Source organism: Haliaeetus albicilla, chromosome 5 (assembly GCF_947461875.1).
Source record: "Haliaeetus albicilla chromosome 5, bHalAlb1.1, whole genome shotgun sequence".
Lineage (NCBI taxonomy): Eukaryota > Metazoa > Chordata > Aves > Accipitriformes > Accipitridae > Haliaeetus > Haliaeetus albicilla.
In genome coordinates, this window is record NC_091487.1 from 28,982,038 (window position 1) to 28,990,461 (window position 8,424).

Below are 8,424 nucleotides of genomic sequence, written 5' to 3' on the forward strand. Positions count from 1 at the left end.
GTCACTGAAGTACATACAGAGGACACAAAGTCAAGCCAGCCTTCCTATAACTGAGATCACTTAGTAAGATTGTACAAGTATTAAATGTTAGCCTCTCTGTTACTTAGAAAAGTATGTTATACAATTAATTATTAATGGCAAGATGAAAACAGCTGCTTGACTCTGCTTCTGATTTCAGTTTCCAGAGCTAGGAATGACTACAAATAATTCCAGTTTCCATTCTACTAATTCCTGGATTCTGCTTACTGTTAATACTGCAGATAGGACTAGCTTTTAGAAACCACCCGCAGCAGTAAGTACTTAATATTGAAGTACTGTAACGGCTACAACTTGTACAGCTCTTTCTGTACTTCCAGAGCAAGGACATGTTTTAAAGCAATGGATGGAATCCTTACTCTCTTGTAACAGCTTCACTGGTACAATGTATATTCACGGAACATTTGATTGACCAAAGACAAACTTCCAAAATATAGTTTGCCTACAGAAGCACTAGGAAAGTCTTATGAAATCAGAGCAGTGATATATTCGGTATAGCCTATGTGCGAATCTCAGAACCAGATGACTGAAAAAAGCAACAAAGATGCATCAGTCTTTTTCCACAGAGTAATTTTTCCTCCCAACAACCATCATAAATAGGTTAAGCATCGATTCAGAGCATTCCTTTTTAGCTGTAAATACAAATCCAAATTTCCTCAATGAATTGGGGGCTCTAAGATGTTTCACACCACCCACTCATACTTAACTGAGCTATCTAACACAGAGGCCAACTTCCACTGGTTCCTCTAAATAGGTAATGGAATGAGATAGGTTCCATTCATAGTACTAGTCTTAAACCCAGAAAGCAAAGAATAGAAAAAAAATCTTTCTTATCCATATACAGTATTGTTTCATCAAGAGTTTAGTTTAAAAAAAACTTGAAGGAAGTCCTACAAGCCATAAATTGCCCCAAAAGAATATTACTTTGGACATTCATCTCATCTCAGAAACCCCTCTACAAAAATATCTCTACATTGTAATCAGTTAGCACTTTCCTACTAATAGAAACAGCACAAATCACAACCAAATCCTACCAAAGGAGTCCAATGACCACCACCTCCCCCAAGAAAAAAAAAAAATCCAGGCAAACAGATTCAGTGCAAGTTACCTTTGAACAGGTCGTTGTTTTACCACTTCCTTGCAAACCAACAAACATTATAATATTCTGTTTTCCTTTGGTAGGTGTCCATGCTTTGACTCCAGGATCTACAAGCTAAAGAACAAAGTATAATGTATGTTGCAGAACTGAATTTTAGAAGCACAGAACAGTCAGCATCACAGTCATGCTAGGTGCCTGGTTTTATATTCAATGGAGCAAACCAATTTTTGCATATTCTAGTCTTGGCTTAAATGCTTGCTGATTTACAGTGAACAGCAACAGCCTGTGCAAGATAATTATAGTATATAGTGTTATGCATAATAATTCTGTAACAATAACAGTGTTAATTTCTTTCTAACACCAAGCACCAAAGTCAGGGTGGCCTGTATATACAGCACAAGTATAACAACCACCACAGAAACATGACCTCCACCCCACCATCACTGCTCAAGATGACCTCTTCTGGTGAGAATCCTACAGTACAGAAGACTTTTTAGGGTTGCTGCCTCACTTCTTGAATGAGTAGAAGGTATATACATTACAGACAGCCATCATATGGGTGGGCACAGGCTATGGAAGAACAAAAAACTGTACTGTTAACTGGAAGGAGGACAGAATACTGATACCTAGGTGCTGATTTGACCAAGGCAGATTAAAGAGAAATGTTGCCATGAACTGCTGGGTTGTTACTTAACACTTTTTCAAAGGCTTATAAGTAGTTTGAACAAATCTTCATTCGGGCAGCAAAGGCATGTTTCTGGGACAAAGACAGTCCAGAAACTAGTAGTACTTCACCCCCTTATTTTGTCTTTAAATTTCAATTGAAGAGTAACAACAGCTGAACTTGAAGCTTAAATTGAAGTTAATCTGAGAAATGCCCAGGAAGTAGTTTCAATCAGAAGAATATTACTGTTTGCAATAGTAAGAAGCCTTACAATGGAAAACATAACTGCAGGTACCACACAGTAACCTTAAAGCTTGGCTTGCTACTGTACTGCTTCCACAGCCCAGGCTGTACAAGAAAAGTGGCATAATACAGAATTTTGAAGTCCTACCTTAACAAGTTCCTTAAAGACAGCATGCTGAATCATTTTTCTTTTGTTAAGGCCAGATGCCATTTCTTCAAGATCAATTGCAGACCTGAGTTTAGGAAAACCATGAAACACTAGCATAACTTAAAGCATCACTTTAACCTAGTAATAAATGAAGTCTTTGCAACTGGAACAGCACTCTGATTTGCCTTGAGTTTTCAGATAGGACATACTTAAGAAGAGACATGCGTTGGACATATTATTTCTGTATGCAGGACAAAAACAGGTTTCTAAAACACTTGCATCTTTCAGACTTGCATCTACTTGAATTACACATCTGAAAATAGCCAAGGTAACAGTACTGGTCATATACACAGATCTATTTATATCCAGCACAGACCATGTGAAGATGAGGTGTCTAGGAAGTAACAAAGAACTTGTTTATTATACCACTCAACTGATGACAGCAACAGTTTTTTGAAACAAGACTATAACAGCAATAATGGCTAAACTTGACAAGGATTCTTTGCATGGAACTGGTTAGACATCTAGTTCAAACTGTACTTTCCTGTTAAAGGTAAACTAGCTGTGTCTAAGAAAACCATATAAAGTTAGAAGTTAGTTATTCTTCTGTAACCTCAAATTACAACTTTTACAAATATTAGAAGTTAAATGCATTTTGATTATTTCACTTACTTGACATTTTCTCTGAGTTGCTTCACAAGTTTAATATTAACATCAGCTTCCAGTAATGCTGTACATACTTCTTTTAACATAGCATTTAAAACCTTTGGAGTATAAAAGAAAAATGGTTTTACGATACACAGTATTGACTAGGCCAGTATTAGTTCAAAATAGGAATGCGAAAGTGTATTTATGATATATCCAAGGCTTTTACAAATTAAATGCATGCAGTCCTATCATTACATTGACTGTCACAAAAAAAGTCTATGCATTTGTTCCTATGTAAATGCAATTTAAATTTGAAAGGGCAATACTGGAAAAGAAGGGTCCTCAATCTGCAATATGCACACTATAACAAAGTAACACAGAACACCACCTATTGCATTAAGGACAACAGCAGCTCATATGGTAGCAATACTTCCTAAACTTCCCTATAGGTACTCCTTAGAGACAGTTGTAGCAGAAAGCCACAAACAAATCTCTTAACACAAGACAATCTCTGTAAATAAAAGTATTCCTTAAATGCAAGATGGACACACTACCATCTGTGTTCTCAGCAGAAACTGGACTGCTGCTCTGGGGTACGCCTTTTAGGTGAACAGGTGCCTCAGGAACCCAGTTTAGTAGTTCTAAGACTTTTCAAAGTGAAAAGTCTTGAACAAAAAGATTTTTTGAAAGTAACACCTGCATAAATGACCTCATTTGCACAGCTTGAGCTTTTGCAGAAGAAAAGTATCTACTGCTAAAAAAAAATTAATTGGCCTATATTTGATTCAGTTAAGGATTTTTTTGTCTCCCAGCTGAAGATTTGTTAAAACCTTTCCTCTATGCACAAATTCCAACCCTACAACCCTTGATAAGCCTACTTTTTAGTTACTTTAAGCCACCTGCCTGCCTACCTGAAAGGAGTTTCTAGCAATTTGTTTACTCAGAGGCACTTCTAAACCATCACATCATTTAGTTTTCCATCTTGCTTTTCAGTCCATAACAGAAAACACTTATTTATACTTTCAAACTCTTAATTAAAAAAAGCACAGACTATACCAACCTAAATAGCTTCCAGAACCACACTCCGTATTGGTTTGAATATAAAGGCAGTAAACATAACATAATCCTCACATTTCAGACAGCAAAGTTTGCATTGAAAGCTACTTGTTCTTCCACACTTCAGCTTCTAGCAGCCTAGTACACATCGCCATAGTCTAGCTGTGCACACACACATAAATGAGAGCACTCCATGTAGTCTCACAGCCTACCTTCCACCCAAACTGAGGCACATATTGCCTCCTCCAGCATCACCTCCTCAGAACACTAATCTCTAAGTACAGCCACCAGGCTCAAGGACCCTTTCACCATGTGACCCACTATGCCCGAGGTGATTACACATCTAAATCTGGTTCTAAGTTTTGGCAGTACTATCAGGAGGTTAAAAACCCTAGCTAGAAATTTCATTTGAAGGAATAAAAGAGCCTCAGGATAACGTCAACCTACTTCAAGCTTCTCATCAGCCTTTGAGAACTTTTTCCCAGAACTCTTGCTTTCTAAATGTAAGTGCCATCACACATGCATACTACATACCTCTTCATTGATAATTGTAGCATTGCTCAGTGAGCGTAGCGCTGAAGTTATTTTTCTTCCAAGATCTGCTAGAACCATTTTGGCGGCTTCAAGTACAACTCAGAAGAATCTGGAAAACAATTAAAAATTAAATTTAAAACTAGCTGAAGCTCTGCCTTAGCAAATTAATTATTCCAGTATCTTTTGCGTTAAGAAATCTGCTTTGCATTCCAGAAAGTGCACAAGTTTTACTTTTTTAGAGTTATTTTTAGGAAATATTGGCCTGAAGTTAATTTTAGGCTATCCTGATGGCCTACTTAAAAATAGAGATACCACACTGCAATTAGGAAGCATTTCACTGTCTGGAATATTTGTGCATTGAATTCACCATGAAAGAACAGTCCAGACAGACTTCCAGAAAGAATGCTAACTGCTTTTTATCTTATCAGCAATATGCTACATGACAGAATAAAACCAAGCAGAATAGCCTAAGCTCAGCACCCTGCAAACACAGTATGATCAGAAGCAAAATATTTTGCTAGCAAAATTGAACATTATTTATTGGTTCTACTTCATCTACCTTATGCTAAATCAAACTGAATTTCCCATTTCAGTAACCCTACAAACATACCCACATTTTAATAAGCAAAATTCACGTTGTATTTTTTAATGGCTTTATTGAAAAACCAGACTATTTTTACTCACTAGAGACACAAATCTTACACATAAGCCTAAAGCATACCACAGCTTACAGTTAGGAAACTACAGAAAGCCAATTTTTGAAGGGTACACACAGTCTAGTCAACATGCTAAACTATTCCACCTCCTATACAAGGTGGCAAGATAGTCAGAAGAACACATGACAGAAACAGCAATCTAAAATTCTGAAAAAGGGCAAACCAAAATTTGTCTGAAGAGCAAAAAATATGCAGTGCCATGGTTACTGCTGAAATGCAGCACTTCAGATACTTCTTGTCTTCCAATCTCACAGTTGGTTTCTTGTACCCAACTGAAACTACTCCCTTGCTGATAGCTGAATTCAGAATCTCACATTTGACTCCCTCCTTTTAGAATTAAAAGCAAACTTCCCAATAATGACAGCCTCCGTAATCAAAGTAGCTCAGAGTTTTCAAGATTTTTGGGACTTCCCCCCTGTCCCCCTCAAATGAGTAGAGAAGAAAACAGACATGAAAGGCTGGTCCATTTAGTAAAATGAAGAATACATCATTAGCTACAACTCTTATTTTAAGAGATAGGGCTCCAGCCTAGGTAAGATAGAAAGAAGCTCATTATATACACACTGAGATTTACTAGCTGCACGGGCCCCAAAAAGCAAGGCTTAGAATGTGTTTATAAACAAGTAAAAAGACATATTCCAAAGTAGATAAAATAAGTCACCTATGCAAGCCAACCTCCTGACTGCTTTGCCTAATTGAGAGTTAATATTGTCATGAAGTTGGCAGGTTAAAAAATAACAAACAACTGCCAGTCCAACCCCTCCAATACTGAGGCCACAATGCAGAACAAAGTCTCCAGAAGTTTCAGAAGATGTAGGATAAATACATTCAGTCTAAGTACAGGCCTCAGGTGTAGCAAATGATGCAAATAAATATATTTACACATTTTAGATTTAATGTGCATTGTATGTAGACCCAATTCCAAAGTGACATACATTACCATGTACCTCGACATTTCATAAAAAAAATTAAGTCTCTGCTTCCTAAGGAACTCTGCCTGTAAAATATTTGCAGATCAGTACATTAGAAGATATGGATGTCCATCTTCTTGCCTTGCTAGAAGAGGACTTCTGCATGACATCTGAAGTGGGAAAACAAGCTTTCCTTACGATGCACGCAAGTCACATTCTTGCAGAATAATTCTGAAAAAGCATTATCATCAATATGATCTACTAAAGGGTGTCAGCAGAACAGATGTTCAAAATGTTTTTCAAGCTTGTTTCCCATGAAAATCACAACAATGCAAAAAAACATGTTTAAAAATAGCATTGCATCTCAGTAAGCTTTGAGCTGCTAGAACTGCAGCCATGGACAAAACTTAACTAGAACACTTAGATATAAGAGCTAAGAAAGTCAATAGGATGACCAACACACAGCCGCCAGGTACATACTCAATATTTAAAATTAGTTTCCAGAGTTCCACAGATCTCCAAATACAAAAAGTTAATTATGTCCTAAAACCCAAATGTTTCCACTGTCGAACTCCAAAAGCTTCTTCCAACACCTTTACAATGAGAGTAATGCAAATACTATGCTAATGGGATGAGTTTAAGCACTTTAATATCAACTGCTTTCTCTGGCACATTAAGGATTTATAAGCCATCAGGATTACTAAGGGATGCCCAGTATAGAAATTAATACAACTTTTCACATACAGTCCATCCAAGCTGTGAGCCACACTACAGACAAAAAGACACATAAGCTGTCCTAGCAGGTAGGCAGCTTGGGTTGGCAGGTAGCCAGAAGGGCATTAGCAGTGACTGCACTGCAGAATGTGTATATGCTGCGTTCAGAGCATCTGTAGTTCTGCAAAAGCTTTTTAGCTTTGATGCAGCACTCCACAAATGCACTGAACAGGTTTAAATCTGGCAGGGCCCCACAGTAAACAATCCAGGCTGTATCAAGCAGGCCTCGTGCTGCGCAAGGCCATGAGGTCTACACAGTCTGAACTGCCTTCAGCACAAGCAGCCTGGGCACCTCCGCACTGAGCTCCCAGGTCATCGTTCTACTGCACAGACTCCCAAGACCTCTTCACTTGCTGCTGAAAAACAGGGGCAGCAGAAATACTGGGGTTTTTATAAACAGCAGTGAAACAGCTCTGAAGAGACAGACTGCCTATCCATCTAGTATAAACCTCTAACCAAAATTTGTCTAGCTAAACAAGCAGTACTCTTTAACGCGCAAACTTTTTAAAAGATAACAGCTTTAACAGATAACAGCTGTTTAAACAGCTGTTTTAAAAGATAATATGAAAAAGGGACATTTACTTAAAGCCTGCATAATCAAGTTACACTACATATATACACACATGGGTTAAGACCCACTGAAAGTCTAACACTATAACTGAAAAAAGGCTGATTCACAGGTGGAAATAGCTTGGGCTACTGCAGCGACACTCAAAGCCACCTTACTAGTTTCCACCTTCTAAAATTATCTGACAGAGGAACAGGAAGGGACCCCCAGAGCCGCAGATGAGACCAGCTATCTTGCTTATGGCCTGACACCCTCGTTTTCACAGAACAGGAAAAAAAGAAAATCGGTGAAGGCATAGCCTCAGATACGTGCCCGGCCCCTACCTTTCCCCCTGTGCCTCCAGAGCTGGCCACAGCCAACGGCCAAGCACCGGGCTGGGCGAGTCCTGTCCCGGTGACGCGGAGAGCCGGGGCTCTCCGAGGAGCCCCAGAGCTCCGCTCCCACCGAGCCAGGGCAGCGCAGCCACTGCTTCGGCTGACCAGAGGCCCCGGCCCGGCCCGGCCCGGCCCAGCCGCCGCCCCGCGCCCGGGCTGCCGGAGTGCTGACCCGCCGGCCATTCCCCAGGGCCGACAGGGCCCGGGTACCCGCCCTCCCCGCCGCACCACCGCCGGCGTTGGGCCGAGGGCCCCCGCCTCGCCCCGAGAAACCGCCGGCGGTCAGCGGTACCGCTTGGCACCGGTCGCGGCGGCAGCCCGAGCACTCACCGGGAGCGCGGCGCCGGGGCCTGCGGGCGGAGCCCAGCTCAGCCCGCCGCGGCGAGGCCGCCCAGCGCTGCCCGCAGCCGCCGCTGGCAACCGCGAAACGCCAACCGCCGCCGCTACCCGCCGACCAGGGAAACGTCACCACTCGCCCTCGCCCCGCGGGCCCCGGCTCGCTTCCGCTTCCGGGGCGCGCGCGCCCCCTGCCCGGTTAAGGTAGTCCCGGGGAAACGGCCTGCCCGCGCCCAGCGGAGCCCCGCGGCACCGCCAAGAACTGCGCCGCGCCAGCTTAAGGGCGGGGAAAGGGGAGGGCTTCCCCACGGAACGGT

The 8,424-nt window shown here is 41.4% G+C and overlaps 1 protein-coding gene across 2 annotated transcripts in view; it reads right to left on the bottom strand.

Annotated features, from left to right (window-relative positions):
* LOC104317943 (signal recognition particle subunit SRP54) overlaps positions 1-8,398 on the bottom strand; it is a 39,270-nt gene extending 30,872 nt beyond the window's left edge. Inside the window, exons 1-5 of one of the 2 annotated variants that reach the window (XM_069783989.1) lie at positions 8,102-8,398; positions 4,429-4,537; positions 2,863-2,954; positions 2,191-2,275; positions 1,145-1,249 (exon numbers count right to left, since the gene is read on the bottom strand). In XM_069783989.1, the coding sequence (XP_069640090.1) occupies positions 1,145-1,249; positions 2,191-2,275; positions 2,863-2,954; positions 4,429-4,506 (360 nt within the window). In that variant the 5' untranslated portion in view covers positions 4,507-4,537; positions 8,102-8,398. The remainder of the gene's footprint in view (positions 1-1,144; positions 1,250-2,190; positions 2,276-2,862; positions 2,955-4,428; positions 4,538-8,101) is intronic. The other variant, XM_069783987.1, reaches the window with a different exon arrangement.
* Positions 8,399-8,424: the final 26 nt, after the last annotated feature.